The sequence below is a fragment of the Eumetopias jubatus genome, unplaced genomic scaffold (assembly GCF_037043125.1).
Source record: "Eumetopias jubatus isolate StellerSeaLion01/CBP00866 unplaced genomic scaffold, mEumJub1_p1.0 scaffold_9, whole genome shotgun sequence".
Lineage (NCBI taxonomy): Eukaryota > Metazoa > Chordata > Mammalia > Carnivora > Otariidae > Eumetopias > Eumetopias jubatus.
The window spans coordinates 99,212,531-99,231,546 of record NW_028274815.1 but is presented as its reverse complement, the minus strand read 5'-3'; the positions used below and the strand labels follow the sequence as shown (position 1 = coordinate 99,231,546).

At 36.0% G+C, this 19,016-nt stretch overlaps 1 protein-coding gene across 2 annotated transcripts in view; it reads left to right on the top strand.

Moving 5' to 3' along the window:
- MACROD2 (mono-ADP ribosylhydrolase 2) overlaps positions 1–19,016 on the top strand; it is a 2,087,069-nt gene that overhangs the window by 2,016,702 nt on the left and 51,351 nt on the right. For both annotated transcript variants that reach the window (XM_088026245.1, XM_088026244.1), the window contains exons 15-16: positions 11,061–11,135; positions 11,406–11,498. In XM_088026245.1, the coding sequence (XP_087882371.1) occupies positions 11,061–11,135; positions 11,406–11,498 (168 nt within the window). The remainder of the gene's footprint in view (positions 1–11,060; positions 11,136–11,405; positions 11,499–19,016) is intronic.

Below are 19,016 nucleotides of genomic sequence, written 5' to 3'. Positions count from 1 at the left end.
ACAACTGCTGAAAGTCAAAGATAAACAGAACATCTAAAAAGCAATATTTAAACAAACAGACTGATAGCTGACTTTTAATATATACAATGGAAATAATAAGACAATATAGCAGAATAGCTGCCAACCAAGAATTCTAAACTCAAGGAAAATGTGTGTTTCAAGAATAAGTTAATCAAGTATATTTCTGGCCAAGAAAAAGAAAAGTTCACCAACAGAGAATTTTGGTGTTCTTCAGGTAGGAGGGTATTGATCCCAGATAGGACAAAGATGAAGGAAAAGAATCAAAAGCAAGGTAAATGGTAATTTTTCAGTAAGTCTAAATGAATACTGATGATACCAATTCTTGACAAGAAGCAGGAAACTATGACCTATAAGAGAAGAGAAATCAGTTAATATAAATCAATTCAGAAATGGTACAGATAGTGTAATTAATATGAAAGGCCATATTAAAAGTTATAACTTTATTCCATATTTTCTGAAAGCTAAAAGAGAGATTGTCCATGTTAATTAGAGACATTAAAGATATAAAATGACCCAAATTGAATTTCTAGAGGTGAAAAACAGAATGTCTGAGATGAAAATTACACTTGATGGGCATAATGGCAGATTAGTCACTGCAGAAGAAAAGATTGGTGAATTTGAAGATGTAGCAATAGAAACCATCCAAATTGAAACACAGAGAGAATAGATTGAAAATAATGAAAAGATCACCAGTGAGCTATGGAAGAACTTTAAAGGTAACTCAAAGTCCAGTATACATAAATTGAAATCTCTGAAAGCAACGCATGGTAAGGCAAGACAGAAAAAATATTTGATGAAAACTGTGAACCCATATATCCAAGAAGTTCTATGACCCTAAAGCACAAGAAACATAAATGGAATTATAACTAAGCACATCATTATCAACTTGCTCAACACCAGTGATAAACAGAAAAATTTCAAAAACAATCAGAGGGAAAAGACAAGGTACATACAGAGGAATAGATATGGAGAGGAAGCAGAAGTCTCATTGGAAACTACAAACTAAAATTACAGGCTCAAACATGGATGACTCTCACAAGCATAACATTAAATTAAAGAAAGTACAGAAGCATATATATTGTACAGTCTCATTTATATCAAGTTTGAAAAGCATAAAAAGATAATGATACTATTTAGAAAGAAATGACTAAGTTGGGATAATGATAAAGAAAATCTAGGTAGTGATTACTCTGAGTTAAGGTGCTGATTAGATTTTGGTGATTAGGGATGAGGTTCTGATTGGCCCATGAGCTGGGCTTCTGGACTGGATAGATATCTAGTTTTTATAACTATAAGGATATATAGTTTCTCTATTTGCTTTTGGTTATTTAACTGAACTCTCTATATTGTTTGTGTACTTTCCTATATTTTGTTGCATTTTTAGAGAATAGTTAAAAGAGGAAGGAAGAAAGGGAGAAAAGGAGGGAGGGAAAAGGAAGGAAGTATCAATGTCAGAGTTTATAAAGCAAAGATTATGGTGGGGAGAAGGGAGAGTTGCACAAAATGCTGATTTCAGTAAAGGTAGTCAAAAACTGAAAATCCTGCTCTGCTATAGATTCTGACAATATAAGTTAGGGTAAAGAATACCTTTGAAAAAAATTGGTGATAATAACAAATAGAATTAAATCACAATAAAATTAAAGGAAGAGATCTTACTCTTTCAATTTCCTGGTATGTTTCATACCACACATGAGTATATTCAATAATGCAAATAAAAAAATAAGTAGCAGTGTAACAAAAGCATAATATATCAAATAAGATAACAGAAACACAGGCAAGTAGTTATGACAGGAAATGTAATTAGGTTAATTTATTAAGTGTAAAAGTCAGTTGGGTTGAATTAATTTTAAAAAAATAGGGCGCCTAGGTGGCTCAGTCGGTTAAGCATCTGCCTTTAGCTCAGGTCATGATCTCAGGGCCCTGGGATAGAAACCTGCATCAGGCTCCCTGCTCAGCAGGGAGTCTGTTTCTCTCTCTTCCTCTGCCTCTCCCTCCTGGCTTATGTTCTCTCTCTCTCGATTAGTCACTCTCTCTCTCAAATAAATAAATAAAATATTTTTAAAAAAGAGTAAATTTTTGAAAAATATAAAGTCAGGGGGTGCCTGGGTGACTTAGTCGGTTAGGCATCTGCCTTTGGCTCAGGTCATGATCCCAGGTTCCTGGCATCGAGTCCTGCATTGGGCTACCTGCTCAGCGGGAAGCCTGCTTCTCCCTCTCCCTCTGCTGCTCCCCCTGCTTGTGCACTCTGTCTGTCAAAGAAATAAATCAAATCTTTAAAATAAACAAACAAATAAATAAATAAAAATAAAAAAATATAAAGTCAGGAAAGGTATATTTGGGAAATGAGCATCAAAAGAAAACATGAGAAACTACTTAAGGATCTATCCAGTTAGAATTCTAGCAAAAAGTCTCAAGCAAGAAAGAATTGCTCATTTTATATCAATAAAAATTTAAATCGCTGATTTAATATAATAATGATGGTTTTTTATGTGCCAGATGATACAGTATGAATAAAATCCATTTGGAAATGCAATGGGGAATTCACAGATATATTTTCAGTTGATGACAGAATAAATAGACAAAAATTATATGGAATCTTTGAAAAATGTGATTCACAGTGTAGTCCTACTACAGGAATAGGCAAGTCAATCAATGAAACAGAATAAAGAGTTTAGAAATGGACCAGAGTAGATCTGGGTTTTTAGCACATCTTCCCCAGGCTGACATTTCAAAGACAGATGACTCCACAAATGGCATTAAGACAACTGGTTGGCCATTTGGAAAAATAATCTGAATCCCAACCTCATTCCTTATACCAGCTTAAATTACAGGAGGAGCAAAGATGAAATGTAAAAATGAAACTAAAAATACCAGACTAAAAGAACAAAAACGCAATTTTTTTTAAATTTTTGAAATAAGAACTGCTTTGAGAATTATAAATAAAAACACATAAACACATGATTGTATACATAGGTTATAAAAAGGCATACATATATATATCTGCAAAATGTGTGTGCATGTGTCAATATGTCATAAAGGAGAGAAATGGCTAAATCTGAATATACACATTTTGACATGATAAAGATTATAATCAAATTAAGAAAAACTCCCAGGAAAAGTACCCTCAAACTAAATGACAAAGAATCAGAAAAAGGGACCTCATAAATCAACAAGAAAAAAAAGGGGGTGCCTGGGTGGCTCAGTCATTAAGTGTCTGCCTTTGGCTGAGGCCATGATCGCAGGGTCCTAGGATCAAGCCCTACATCGGGCTCCCTGCTCGGCGAGAAGCCTGCTTCTCCCTCTCCCCCTGCTTGTGTTCCTGCTCTCGCTGTCTCTCTCTCTCTGTCAAATAAATTAATAAAATCTTTAAAAAAAATAAAAAAACAATTGAAAAATGGACAAAGGACTCAATTATAATTTACAAAAGATGAATTGGGATGCCTGGGTGGCTCAATTGGTTAAGCGTCTGCCTTCAGCTCAGGTCATGATCCCAGGGTCCTGGGATCAAATTCCGCATTGGGCTCCTTGCTCAGCGGGGAGCCTGCTTCTCCCTCTGCCTGCCACTTCCCCTGCTTGTGTTCCCTCTCTCTCAAGTAAATAAATAAAATATTTTAAGAAATGCAAATAAAACATGATTTCAGTGTCTTCTCCTTTTGAATATCAGATAAGTTTAAGTAGGATTGATAATGCCCAGAATTGGTGGGAATAGGGTATCCAATCATGCTCACACACCATTGGTGGTAGACTGAAAGACATAACCTCCTCATCAGCAATTTTGACAAAATCTAATAAAAAGTAAAGTGTTCATACTTTTATCCTAGAATTATGCTATAGGAATTTGTCTTAAAGTAACACCCACCAAGAGTAGGGAGACATGTATTGACAAAAATCTTCATTGCAATGTTTAATGGGGGAAAAGAAAGGAGACATCCAAAATTTTGTCCATAACATGGAATATACTGCATCTTTTAAAAATAAAACTTCTGAAGAAATTTTAATGACAGTGTAAGATGCTTATAAAAATATGAACTAAAAAAGCAAGAATCAAAGTGTAAATTCATTTTGATCCTAGGATATATTTATATATTTCTGTGTGTGTGTATGTGTATTGAGCCACATACACAAAGACTCACAAACATATATATACAGATACATATATATGTATGCATATACAGACGTATATCTACATACATATGTACACACACAAAAGAAAGATAGCACTTTACAATATTAACATGACAGTTATACAATTATTATAGCTATGAATTATAGTTATGAAATTACTCATAATTCTAAATACTTATATGTATTTTTCAGTGTTTCTAGAAGGAAACTACAACTCTTTTGTAACTGCAAGAAAAAATAATTTTAGAAATAATTTACATTAGGTAGTAAGTTTTTTTGGCCCCAGGGAAAAAAATGAAGGGTATCTAGAAGATAATCAAATTCACACTAATCTAGGTTTAATTTTTGCTCTTAAACTGAGGTTATTTTTAGACATGGTAAACATATAAAATTTTGAATATTAGCAGCAGGCAAGTTTCAGGTTTATCAAAAGGACACAATTTTCCATTGTCTTTAAGACAAGCATCAAAGAAACAAAGTCTTTGTTCTTATGAAGATTTGAGCATATAATAATCGGCAAACAATAAAACTATACTTTTTTACTATTGTTCAAAATCAGTCCATTTACAGAGTGCATTTAGGTTTATCCTCTAGAAATGTTTAGTTCCAGACTGATGGCCCCAGACCAATTTTTATGCAAATTATTTAAAGCATTAGCTTGAGCCAAACTTAATTACCAGGGCTCCAAGAAATAATCACATGATCTATTTCTAAAGAAAAGTGAATGGATTTATGGATTATCTGTTCTAATAGTCCCCTCCCATTAGCATGGATGATTGAGTTCACTGTATAAAAATATATATATAAACTGTGGGACCCTTTATGTTCCTTTGTTTCCTCTGCCAGGAGGGAGTAAGGCAGTGGACAGTGGGTAGAATTCAACTAGACTGAATGTGAAGAGGCAAACATAAAGCTTGCCCCCATGGGGTCAAGAAAGCAAATGGCATGTCTGAGTGCACTGTAGAGGAAGGCAGAAGGGCTGGAGACCCCTGGAGTCATCATTAACACACAGCAGGCCTGGGTGCAGGGCAAGGAGCTCAAACAAGTACCTCCTCTTTGTGTAATATGCCCAGTCCTGACTTGGCTCAGGAATGAGCAAATATGATTATTGTTGGATTTCAAAGCTGTGCACCTCATTTCTTTCCCCATTTTTTACTGACTTTATTTCAGAAAAATTAGAAAGAAGAAAATATATGTATTTCTATTTCAAGAAAAGATTGTCAAAATATGTAAAGCACACAGGTTGAAACAGATCAAGAGAAGGAAGAAGTGAAAAGGCAAGGGGGGAGAAATACTCCACAAGAACTTTGCAATGCCTCTCATCCTCAAAGTGAAGTGCCAGGGCCTTCCTAGTCAAAGAGAAAATCCCTAGTATTCATCAAGAGCCTTAGGCTGCTACCTCAGGCAGTCCCCCCCTTGTCAGCAGGGGCCCCAGGCCCTGTTGAATTGTGGTCTTCCTATCCCTGATTAAATTCCTCTGAAGATTTATCAAATGGGGCACTGGGACTGGGGACACAACAGGAATACAGAGTGGCTGCTTCTGTTCTCTGAATGCTCTACTCTTTGCCTTCACTGTGCAGACAAAGCCCGATTGCAAATGACAAGTCAAGGGTCCCAGCAGGGATCCAGGAATAGGTGTGGTGGTCGGTTCCCTATCTCAACAGCGATAGAGAATGAGGCTCACTCAGACAGTGAATGTCCTCTCTCGATATCATCCACCCAATAAACAAACATCAGCAGTGACTAGAAGCTTTACCAGGAGACAGATCCTCATATAATGCTAAAGACAGAGGGAATCTAAAATATTATCTAGTTCTACAGCCTTAAAAATAGATAGATAACGAACCTGAAGCCCAAAGAGGCTGTGATTTGCCTAAAACTTCAAGTTCTTCTTTCAGGGTTCTTTCCAATAAATATAGTATACGGACTGCTTAGCAGCCTAAGGCACTTATCGTGTTGCTAAAGGATGCAATAGAAAGTAAGTTACGGTTCCTAATTACTATTTGCAGACACAGATGAGTACTATAATGAACAGCCAATTAAATAGATATTTATTGATCAATCCTTATTAGTAGGTACTGGGAGGGGAAATATGAATAAAGCACGTTTTTTATGTTCACAATGCTCATAGCCTGGTAAGAGAGACAAACAGATACAACTATAATACAGTGTAATAAGATGAATAATAAATAGATAAATGAGCAAAGGAACTCAATAAGCAAGAATGTGAAAATGATTGATCCTGCCTAGTGATTCAGAGGATGTTACAGAGAAAGGTAAATTTATGACTTAGTTTTGAAAGATGAGGAGAATTTTACCAGATAGAAAGGGGGAAAATGGGGTGTTTCAACCACTGAGAACATGTGCTAAATGGATGCAAAGGCAAGAAATAAAGTAATGTGTTTAGAAAATGGTGAGTAGGTTGGGACATAGAACAGAAAGGTAGGTGATTTGACCAAAAGACAAAAAAGAGGAACATTCAAGAAGTAAGAGGTACTCAACAGCTGAATTTCTCAAGTGTTTTTTAGAGTTCAAGTAGAATAGACATTGAGCAAAAGTAACTAGATTTGGCTAGACTCAAACACCTTTTAGTTACAAATTTTTCTTCTATGATATCACTGAAAGCATTTTTCTCTATTTCCTAAATTGTTTCATTATAAGTATTAAATTATATAATATGCATTTGTTGTAAAATCTAAAATGCAGATGAGTACATAGTTATAAAAAATGAAATCATATTCTATGTTCTACAATCTTTGAAAATCTCATAATGCTTTTAATGATTGCTATCACAAAAAAATACAGCTGCTTAGACTTCCTCTAATCTTTAAATTAGAAATTCTATTGCATTTTCTGTCCTCTGTATCTATCATCTTTTTGTGTTTCATTTTGCTCCCTAACTTTTGCCTTCTTAGTGAATTTTAATTCAAAAGTTTGATTTCTTTAAAACATTCATTTATGAATAGTGTTCATTCTCTTTTATGACATCCTTTGCTGATGTTCATGTTGTCATTGTGTTTTTAAGCTTGTAGATTTTTCTGATTGTCTCAGACAATTTCTTCTTCATTTAATCCATCTCTTCATTTCCTTATTCATTCGTTCTTAGAGTTCATTGCAAACCCAAAAATGCTATCTATGTTTTATGTTTTTCTGAATATATTTTTTTACAAAAATATTTTTCCCTTACTATAATTCCCCTCTTTTATTATGTTTCATTTTTAAGTCTCCTGTTTGTTTGGATAGCTAGAAATAGCTATCCAGGCAAGATGTTTGCCAGGAAATAAATGGAGAAATCCCCTTCACTTTCTTTCTTTCTTTTTTTTTAAGATTTTATTTATTTATTTTTCAGAGAGAGAGAGAAAGCACAAGCAGGGGCAGCAGCAGGCAGAGGGAGAAGCAGGCTCCCCGCGAAGCAAGGAGCCCGATGCGGGAGTTGATCCCAGGTCCTGGGATCATGACCTGAGCTGAAGGCAGATGCTTAACTGGCTGAGCCATCCAGGCATCCCTCCCCTTCACTTTCCATGTGCTATAATCCTCTCCATCCAACTATTCTGATATCCATCCAGTATTTATCTAGGGCAAACGTGGAATACAAAACCTGTAGCTCTAGTTTTATCAGAAATAGGATTGATTTCCTCCCATCTCATTCCATGAAGTTGAAATTTGATTTTAGAATTTAACATTTATCCTTATCAAATTTCTTCTTGTTTCGTTTAGTCTATTTAAGAATGCTTCAGTGTTGATTTTGTTGTCCAGTATACTTGTTATCCCTCTCAGTTTCCTGTGATCTAAAAATCTGCTAAAAGTGAGTTTTTTCATACATTTGGAACTCTGTTTCACATCTTACTAGAAAGAACTTTATGCACATTTAGTGCCTTTTTCCTTGCAACTATGCATTTTGAGGACAAGTATTGTATCTATTTTATTTAAGATCTATTCCCAGCACCTGACATATCTGTCATTTAGTAGCACATAATACAGTGTCAAATAAGTGACCGATAGTGTGTGGCATTATTACTTTATATGGTACCCAAAGGTGGAAAAAAAAAATGGGTTTTGGGGAAAAGATTTTGCACAGCTTTCTTCTCCATATTAAAGAATTTTGTGACTAGTAGTATCATGACACTGTCTGAAGGATAAAGGGCACACATGGAACTCTCATACATTTCTGGTGGGAGTATAAAGTGGAACACACTCTTCCAAATGCTGTTTTTCAGAATTTAGTGAAGCCAAAGTTATGTGTTGCCTATTACTTGGCAATATCACTCCTGAGTTTATACCCAAGGGATATGAATACATATATCCACCAAAAGACACGCACAAGAATGTTTTTAGCAGTGTTCTTTATAATAGCCCCAAACTGAAAACAATTCAACATCCATAGGACATAATATATTTGGATAGTGGAATAGTATACATCCACAAAAAAGAATAAACAATTGACATATACAACAACTGGGATTAATCTCACAGAGGACATGTGAGAAAGCAAGCTACAAGAGAGCATATAGTGTATGTTCTGTTTTTATGAATTTCAAGAACAGACAAAACTATTACCTTTCACCTGTTGTACGGTGTCCATTGGTTCCAACAGGGAGAGCCACTGGTGCTAGAAATGTTCTCATTCTGAGTGGTGATTGCACAGGGAGACACATGTATGTGTATGTCAAAAGTCTTCAAGCTATATGATTAAGAATTTTGTGTTTTACTATAAGCAAGATATACTTCAATTTAAAAACTAAAAGGCAAAATAAACACATTTCCAAGCAAAACAGAAAGGAAGAAAGGATTTGTAGTTGAACATTTTGAAAGCAGAATGGGTATCACAATACTTAATTTCCGGGCTAATGTGGTAATTAGAGATAATGTATGTGAAGTGTCTGGGCCAAGTCTGGCATTTTTTATAGGATAAATAATTTGCAGATACACATATATCCTAGGCCAGTGCTTCTCAAGCTTTAATGAACATACAGATCACCTAGAAATCTTGTTAAAATGCAGAATCTGACTCTAGGTCTGAGATGAGGCCTGAACTCCTATATTTTTGAAATTCCAGTGTTTCTTACCCACAGACCATAGTTTAAGTAGCACTGGAGTGGAATGGAGGTGAATGTGGTTTATCGGCAGGGGAAACATCTTGATCAAATCCATGTTTTAAAAGGTATTTCAGCTAGCAATTCACAGGATACACTACAGGAGGAAAAAATGACAGATCCAAGAGAGAGACAATATATCCTTAAATGAGGAAAGGAGAAGGGGAAATGAAAAGTGGGAAAAGAGAAACATTTTGCAGAATCATCAAGACATGGCACTTCATTGAATTTTATTTATTTTTTTTTTTAAAGATTTTATTTATTTGACAGACACAGCAAGAGAGGGAACACAAGCAGGGGGAGTGGGTGAGGGAGAAGAAGGCTTCCGGCTGAGCACGGAGCCCAATGCAGGGCTTGATCCCAGGACTCTGGGATTATGACCTGAGCTGAAGGCAGACACTTAATGACTGAGCCACCCAGGCGCCCCGGCACTTCATTGAATTTTAGAAGTGATGACAGAAAGTCATCAAAGACAGCTTGAGAAATTTCACTTCAATGATCAGATAAATGTGCCTCCATTGTAATTATTTTATCAGATCCTTCTGATTAAAATTGAGCTCAAGAGGAATGATCTCAAAAAACTTTTTGGGGGTCATGCTAGCAGAGAATGAACCAAGGTGAAGCCATAGAGTGGGCAGTTTAAGGATAGTTGCATGAAAGAGGAAACTAAAGATAAAGGGTTGTATGAGTTAGCTTTGCTGGAGTAACAAATAATCCTAAAAGTTCCATTGGCTTACAACAAAGGTGTTTGTTCCAGGATGTAGACTGAAGGAGCACGCTCACTTAGGAGCAAGAAAGATGGAGGACACATGCAATGGATCTTAAAGCTTCTGCCCAAATGTGCCATTTTGTAAACCAAGTCACACTAATAGGCCTGGTGTCAGTGAGGTGGGAACAAACACTTGTCCCACAGGAGCCACTGCAGGTCACATGGTCACAGACATGGAGTTGAATCCTCTTACAGGAAGCAGTAGGGACCAGTTCAAACAATAATGCAGTCTACCATAGCAGAGTCCAAGCCCCTCTGTATCCCCTTCATGCCAATAACCAACTCTAGCTCTGGATTTTTTTTTTTTTTTTTAGTTTAGCAGTTAAATATTCTCAGCATAAAAAAAGCATATTCTCAGCATAAAACCTTTCGTTAAAATGAGGCAAATGGACAGATTTCAATTTCCTCTCTTAATGAGCACTTAAATATTCAAAACTCTACAGGGGAGGGGAGGCGGAGAAGCCAGGGGGTGTGGAAGAGAAACCATTACTAGATAATCAGCCTTGGAGTAATCAAGAATTGGCTGAATTCTCTCCTGACCTTTGCTATATTTAGTAGGTGTCTTAACAGAATGGTTGAGCTGTTAGGTGACCCAATCCCTGCGTGCTCACATTACTTAAGATGTTCATGCTCTTTTAATGGGAGAATGAGAATACTAGGGTTTTAATTTTCTAGGAATCCTCAGTACATGAAATTTGTACATCTTAAAGGAAAATTAAGCATAGATAACCCATTAAAGCCCAGGAATTACTTAAACTTTCAAAACTTCCAGGTTGTGTCCGTTGACGTTCAGTGCATTGATAAGCTAAACACCAATTACACCAGTCAGTCCAAAGAAGAGGTTTTTGCCTAATTACCTGGCTATTTCTCATAAAACAATTGACATAAATTTGATAATTTGCAAAGTTGCCCACTTTGGTTCGAAACCGTTCTCTGCCTCTCCATGCAGGATCGAAACACGGTTTCTGAATGTTTTGCTTTTCCAAACCAGGGATAAACCTACGATCATGCATGTCTCATTTCTTTTATTTTTCAATCACTGTTCTTAACAGGACAAGAGCATGATTCAACGAAGAATGAAATAAAAATTGAGGCAGACTCCCAGAGCTCATATATGGAAACAGAAGGTATTGAAACCAGAATGCCTTGTTATCTGAGAATGAGATGAAACTGTGAACCATGACTTCTGTCTATCCTGGTGTTTGTGAGTAGTGTGCGTGTGTGTTTTAGGCACTAATTACCAGAGCATGGCAATAGTGTTCTGCTCTGTGTGCCTCTTAAAACTCGGAGGGGAAAAAGAAAGGAACTTTAACTTTCTCTGCTTTAGTCACTGTGTTTTCTCACTGATTCCGATGAAAACATACCTGAGTCTCCTTCTGTCTTGACATTCTATTTAGAGCTCTCACCAAACCAGGAAGATGACACGATTGTGGAGCAACCAGAAGTGATCCCTCTAACAGATGACCAAGAAGACAAAGAAGGTGAAAAAGGTAGGACTGCTCTTAAATTAACCCATCAAGAATAAAGAGTTTCCTGGGATTCCCACCTAGAATGCAACCGTCAGTTACCCTCCTGCAATAGCAGTCCGTAAAGAGGGAAAATGAGCATTTCTTTCATCCTGAACCTACTTGCGAGAGTAGAACAAAATCTAGAACAAAATCTACAAAAGAAGATACTTGTAATTTTTGCCCTTCCGTAGTTTGAAGATGTTTTTTATTATTTGTTTCAATTTAATTTTATTTAAAAATCATGAAATACAAAAATTATAGTATTGAGAAAGCCTATAAGGAATTGAAATTATGGACTAGATGGATCTAGACCAATAAGAGTCTTAGAAAGTCTGAGATGGCTTTAAAACACAAAGATAAGACTTTCTGTATTGATTTCCTTCTGTCGTCCTTCATATGGTAGTGATTAAGGAAGCAATTTATGTAAAATATACACATTACATGAACCTTCTAAATTGCATGCTTTGTCCACTAATATTAGGATGCAGTAATATTGAATACTGTTAAAAAAAATAAGTGAGCATTATAATGATTTCTGAAGACATAGGAGGAACGAACACTGCATAAATTTTAAAGAAGTATTTGGGGCATCAAGCCAATATATTGGAGTAAAGACAGGCATTCTTTTAAAATATCTATATTAAAAAACTATTATCAAAGAAATTTAGTATTTATTGAAGAACTTGATGAGTTCCATTTTAAAATATAAAGCAATCTCTCTTAAGAGAAGCTCAAATATGAAATAAAAAATGAAATCATTTGTCTGGTATACTATATCATAAATCATGCTGCTCTTAAATAAGTTTGTATTTGCAAAGTAATAACTTGACAGGCCTTGTTTATAGAACACAGTGATCAATTTTGTTTCCAAATTAAAATGCAGACATGATCTCAATAGTAAAATCAGGTCAATAGTAACTACAGCTTCCAAATTATGAACTCTTCTTGGCCGGGGCATTGACACAGTTTAATTACTAAGCCATGTTAGTGATTTCAACATCTTTTTTAAAATTTCCATTGCATTTAGAACACAATATTCTTCCATCTCTCTGTTTCTAATAGCCTTTTCTCCATTTCCCTGCAAATCCTAGTTCAGGCTCATGATACCGTGTTCCCAGCAAGTCAAGTAAATGGCATATCTGGAGTATTTTATGTCTGATGATGTAACAGAGAATTGATAGGACCCTGACTTCAGACACAGATACATTGCATACATGGCATTGCTCTCTTCAGTTGTGCTTCTAACATGTAAAACACACAATGTCTTGCCTGCCTATTTACTTTCTCTATAGCAGAAATTATTTACTTTGTATATTGTGCCCCAAGACATGCAAATGAGGAACATCAAACAACGGGTACATTTTCTTCCTTTTGACTTGACCTACAAGGGAAAAGCTGGCATTCTGCATTCACTGACTTGGTGTCCCTTCTTGCAGTAGTTCTCCAGCATCTAGCCCTCCTCTAAATACCCACGTCCCTCTCCCTTGCAGGGATGCCAATCCTCTATAGAACATGGCAGAATGGCTCATGAGAAAGAAGTGAAGTCAAAGTCGGCTACTTGCTTGTAGCAACTTTGAAGTTGGATTTCTTTCTTCAAATGTGACTTTTCACTGCAGGAGAGTAATAATGCCTGTGGCTTTGAATAAACAAAATTTTCCCTCCCCTTCTTTCTGGCAGATACTTAACTTGGCCCTGCCTTGCACATTCCTGTTTAAATTTGAAATAACTTAAAATGCATCCCCTTCTCATCTTATTCTTTGCTTCAAAGTAAGAGTGAATAGCTAGCCCATGACAGATAAGGGAAGTCACAGGAGGAGAGTGGGGTGATGTAGATTCAGGACACTGTGGAGTAGCTCTTCCCCACATTGACGTGCTGAGTGGCTGTGGGCAAGTTCTTTCAACTTTCAATGCCTCAGTGTCCTCCTCTGTAAGATGGTGATGACAAAATCACTTGTCACGTACAGTTGTGGAGAAACTTTAATGAGTTGACACATGTACAGAAATCACAGTACCTGCCACATAGAAAGCACTCATTGTTTAGTATTCCTCACACTTCAATAAATTGACGACCAAGTCAAGAGAATGCACATGTGGAGTTGCTCAAGTCCATTTATGGTCCTTCCTAACTATTTTGAATCCATCAAAACTTCACATTTTCCACCTTTTCCTTCAACAAAAAAAAAATTATTTTGCACATTTCCTTTTCAACACCGAATTCTGCAGGCGGTTTCAATATGTATGTTCTTTTCTATAAAGACAGAACAATTAATGAAAGGTGAAGTGGGAGGCATTTCTCGCTCTTCAGAAACTCCTTTTTCTTTGTCAAGATGTCAATCTTCTATTTGGGAAATGCTGATCCAACCATAATTTCTATTTTTAAAAGAAGATGCCATTGATCTATTGGCAGATCCATGGCATAAAAGTACTAAATAAATCAAATAAGGACTTTTTTTTTTGCTTTATTTAGGCTCATGGAGTTATTAGAATCTTGTTTGAAAGCATTTTGAGAATATAGCTCCAGGTTTTGTGTATATTCAGTGTATTTTAATGGAAAGTTGCACAAACATCTTAAAAATTACTCTTATCTGCAAATGAAAACAAATGAATATTCTATTACATTTGTAGGGATATTCTTTATAGCTTTAAAAATATTGGTTCTCTTTTATTTTGAGAATCCAAGGAGACAGAAGGTGGTTGCTTTCAAAAAATTTCAGACCAGGAAAAAAATGTATAAACTTGTTCTCTCATTTTGTAGCATTCTATAAGATTAGAAAATGTAGATAATCTTCAGGATACATCTTCTATGGCTCCCAGGTGTATGGGCACAGATGTTGCAACATTAAGTTTTGAAGTTAGCTCTACCAAAATACGGGTTTTGAAAAGAAGAGAAAATATTCAGCAGAAGTTCATGCTGATAAAATTATACAATAGCACAATGGACATATCCCTGGGAGATCTGAAATACAAAAATTTCAACAGGCATAAAGTGAGGTTTCACATATGGCAGCTTTTCTCATAGAGTCACACTGCCTCTTCCTAAATGAGTCCAGTTTTATGCTTTCCCAGCAGGATCTGTGGCACATATGAAATCCAGTAAAATAGCGCCATTTAGGCTGATAACCTAATAGGAAAGTAATGTTATAGGAGATCTCCTCAAAATATGATCTCCTGTTTTAGCATAAAAGAGAAAGCCAGTATTAAGACATTTTTCTGAAGATTTTTATTTCTAGTTGAATTTAGAAATAGTTGAAATAAAATCTGAATTATATTAAAATCATGTCATTATTATATCACATGATTTTCATGTATGACTTATTAGGAATATATTGGATTTTTTCTTCAAGTGTTACATAGAAGGCATATATCCCAATTATTTTTCTTGTATTTCTTCAAGTGTTACATAGAAGACATACATCCCAATTATTTTTCTTGTATCAATGGATAAGTATAATATGAAATAGTAATTCTTTATTTATCTCAGGTTGACTAAAATGTTACTGGAAACTTAAGGTCTATATTATGGTCTAAGACTTTCTTGGGAAAAGATGGATGTAGACAGGTATACAAGTAGAAAGTGAACTAAAAGGCCACAACAAGTATAAATTATCATGTTGCAAGGCTAGTGTTTTGGCCTCTGACGAGCAGGGCCATGGGACAAAGTGTCCATGGTTCTGACTCTGGCTGCATGGTTCCTGGCAATTCTTTACCTTCTAGGAATCCCAGTTTCTGGGTTTGCACAATGAGAGGCATGAACTCAATAATGCAATTTCACAAATTTTCTTAGAAGGCCAAAGAACCGCATTCTTGATAAAACAAGGGGAGGCAACACGGGAGCCAGTGATCACCAATATGTTGAGAAAGCCGAAATTACAGGTTTTACTCAGTTTCACTTACTGCATTCTATCGATAAAAATGCAGAGGTGCCCTAGACCAGACAAAAAGATCAGCCAAATCAACCATATTTTATTTCAGAAGTCAACCAGTAATTGGGTGGCTGATTATTCCAAGAGTCTTTCAATGGGGAGACAATGTTTTTCGCCTCCAAGTAGGTTTACACCCAAATTCTACTAAGAACCAGCCTGGCTTTCCATCACCATCTTTCTTATCCACATGGGAAGCATCCTTTCTCAAGCCTCCTCTGGCCACCGTTGGATCTTTCAGCGAACACATAGTTAGTGAACCACTTTCTCTTCTGCTCCTACCCGTCAAATCCAATAGGGATTCATTTTGTCTACAAAGCACCACTACCCAGCCCTTGGTGTTTTCCACTATTGATAGGATTCTTTTTTTTTTTTTTAAGATTTTATTTATTTATTTGAGAGAGAGAGAGAATGAGAGATAGAAAGCACGAGAGGGAAGAGGGTCAGAGGGAGAAGCAGACTGCCTGCCGAGCAGGAAGCCCGATGCAGGACTCGATCCCGGGACTCCAGGATCATGACCTGAGCCGAAGGCAGTCGCTTAACCAACTGAGCCACCCAGGCGCCCTATTGATGGGATTCTTACATCACTGACAGAGCCCTCTCCTCTCTACTTGAAAAGCAGCCTCAACACCGGCCATGCAGCAACACACAACCTCCGTAGCAGGCAGGCTTTCCTCCTCCAGACTGTGCTCTTTGTTCCAGAGAATCCTAGTTCAGACATATTTTTTTGATTCATACAAAATATTATATGAACTTAGCCCTAGCGCAATTAACTTCCTGGGACTTTCTATTTTCAGAAAGTCTTTTTATCTCATCTTTTCAAATGAAGTCAACATTCATAATGCTGTGTTTTTCACGTTAATAGCACTACAGTTTAGTTGGGGGGGTGGGGTGTGCAGTTTCATGTTCAGATAGTTTCTTCTGTTATTGGTCTTCTGTCCTAACTGTGTGGTGTAGCTGGAATTTGTCAACCCAAATTTGGTTTTAGAATATAAGATAAATTCATCATGCTGGTCCCTTCTAAGGTTTTATGAATATTTTTAAGTGTTTAATGAAATTCCTTGTATTGGTTAGATTGAACATAAAAATTCCAACCTTTTAAACTGAATTACTTAGGTTTTCTGCACATCTGTATGTAGGCAATATATATATATAGAACCAGTTCATTCAAATTACACTGTCTAACAAGTAAAATTACAATTTTTATATTTACAATGACATGACTTTTTAAAATTCATTTTTGGCATGCTAATCTTCTTCATGTTTCTTCTTCAAATAAAAATGTACCTGACCTACCATTTTAAAGTTAGAAAACAAAGAAGAATGAATAGTATATTCATGGCTGCAATAATGATTTTGGCTTCTGTCCTGTATTTCTGTATGCATGTGTGTAAATTTAGATTCAGCGTCGACTCACTAAAAAAGTATATATCATGCCTCTTGAATAATAACATTATTATAATATTATTGGCCAAACTTTGGCCTTTTGGCCAAATCCTCTTGTTTGCTGGGATCAGCTTATCTTTTAACATTTTGAAAAATTTACCCTGAACCTCCATTTTACATATAAGGGTCGGGGGAAGCCCTAGAAACTTAAAGGTATGGGTAGGCTTCAGTGAACATTAGGATCGAAACTTGTTGTTATTAGCCCATCCCTATCTGGGGAATTTTCAGAGACCATCTCTTCTAATAAATCCCCAGCATCCAGCTTTGTTCCTGAATCCACTTTGTCTTTTTTTATTTTCTCCCCTCCCTAACTCCCCAGTTTCATTTACAATTTGACTTTGTACCGGCCTAGGTTGTCTGGTCTTGCCCTGAGGCATATGGCAATGTGGCTTATCAGAGTAATTTGCAAAGATGATACAGACCTCTCCCTTAAGTTGAATTCTGTCTCCAGGTGTGGAACTTTTTATTCCTTTCTGCTCCATTAGAGTCCTACAACTCTCTGTGCATGGCATACCTTAATTCTTATCACATCTAATGAAAAGAATTTTACCTGCATCTAAGCATATATTATTTTGCATATATCCTTAAACATTCCAGACAATTAGTCTTCTCTAAAGACAGTGAGTAAATTGTTAACATTGGGTGACATGCTCATTATATTTGCCTTCTTCTCCAAGATAGTAAATAATGTTAAACTGTAATTTTCAGAATGATGAAATCATGACTCTCATACAAATAGAAAATGAATCAATGTAAAAGATTTTCTTTAAATCATTAATTAATGAGGGTACCAGTAAGATATAAAACTGATTCAAAAGAGATTTTAGATGTATACATCTCCATAATGCACATACAATCAGGAATACCGAATATAGCCTCACATAGACACATGCACACATGACATTCGGGGGTCCTGAAATTTGAAAGACAAGTTAATGTCATAGAGGGCAATAAGATATATCCCTTCTTCTCTACCAAACCAAATGTATTTGCATGGTTGCCACCAAGTCACATTCTCATTACTACAAGTTTCTACAAGTGCTATCTCTACAGATGTATAAAGTAGTCTAGTTGATAGAAAGTGCATCAAAGGAGTAACACCCCATAGAATCAGATAGTTCCAGAGAGTGTGCTGGACAACACCTGGCCTTCCACAGAAGGGACACCCACGGATCTCTTTTGCCCACTGTCAAGTCTTAGACAATTTTTCTTGGCACAACACTGAAGGTAAAACTGTCATTTTTACCCTTTTTCCCATTTCACTGAATTCATCAATGTTGGTTATCTGATAGGTTTCACAGACAGTGATAAAACACCAAGGCAGTATTGGGGTGGGCCAGCAACCTCTACTTACATCTCTGAGATTGTCACTTACTTGCTATCATTTTGTGCCAAAGGCTGCTATTCTACATGTGCTATAAATGGACATATACTATGGCTGTATGTTTACTTCTAAGATGTCACACCTGTAAGATGCACCATTATTTTATGTATCATTAAGGATTTTTTAAAAAATCTTGCCAATTAAAGTAAGACGCATTTTCTTATCATTTAGATGTTTTATTTTATAACTATTGAAATAATTTAGATTATTTTATAACTATTAAAATAACTAGACATAGGATTTTATCATAAATAACTGGAGAATACATAAACATAGAAATGTATTAAATAAATTAGTTAAGATATTACTAAAACTTCGTCATATTCAGGGTCTACTTCTGAATCACTTTCATTTAGAGTTATCAGTAGCTGTGTTGTTTCACACATACTGTCCTTCTCTGTGCCATTAAACACTTGGATGGTTCAGACTTTAAGAGAATCCATAAAGAAATTAAAAGGCACTGTGCTGTTATTATTAAGGTAGAGCTACCTTACTTTTTTGCTTCTACTTAGAGAGTTGCTAAACACTTCTGGTTTACTACCTCCTCAACTCCTTCCCTCTTTTACTACTATTTCCAAGGGTTTTCGTCTAAGCCATTGAAACCCATTCTGCAAATTTTGGTACTTTTGTTTTTGATGTTAGTGCCTATATAGGATCAGTCAATTTCATCCAATGTCCTGGCCAAAAAAATTTTACAATTCTCTATTTCAGAGATGTTAAGATATGGAAACAATGCTTCTTATTATTATG